The sequence below is a fragment of the Eimeria mitis genome, genomic scaffold (assembly GCF_000499745.2).
Source record: "Eimeria mitis Houghton genomic scaffold, Emh_scaff6043, whole genome shotgun sequence".
NCBI classification, from domain to species: domain Eukaryota; phylum Apicomplexa; class Conoidasida; order Eucoccidiorida; family Eimeriidae; genus Eimeria; species Eimeria mitis.
This window is the reverse complement of record NW_013574264.1, coordinates 3,901-4,161: the sequence shown is the minus strand read 5'-3', so window position 1 is coordinate 4,161 and position 261 is coordinate 3,901. Positions and strand designations below refer to the sequence as shown.

The 261-nt window shown below is 62.1% G+C and overlaps 1 protein-coding gene across 1 annotated transcript in view; it reads right to left on the bottom strand.

Moving 5' to 3' along the window:
- Positions 1-154: 154 nt before the first annotated feature.
- The window catches only part of EMH_0085520 (uncharacterized protein), a gene marked incomplete at both ends in the record, with an annotated part of 2,594 nt that continues 2,487 nt past the window's right edge, over positions 155-261 (bottom strand). Inside the window, one exon of the mRNA XM_013500917.1 lies at positions 155-261. Within this exon, the coding sequence (XP_013356371.1) occupies positions 155-261 (107 nt within the window).

Here is a 261-nt window from a genome sequence, read left to right as displayed (position 1 = left end):
CTGCTGCTGCTGCTGCTGCTGCTGCTGCTGCTGTTGCTGCTGCTGCTGCTGCTGTTGCTGCTGCTGTTGCGGGTAGTGTTGCTGGGGTTGTTGCTGCTGGCGTCCTCGTTGACGGTACTGCTGCTGCTGGCGCTGCTGCTTCTGCTGTTGGAGCTTATGCTGTTGCAGCTGCTCCTGCCGCACCTCTTGCTGCTGCTGCTGCTGCTGTTGCTGCTGCTGCTGCTGCCGCTGCTGCTGCTGCTGCAGAAAACCCTGGCGATC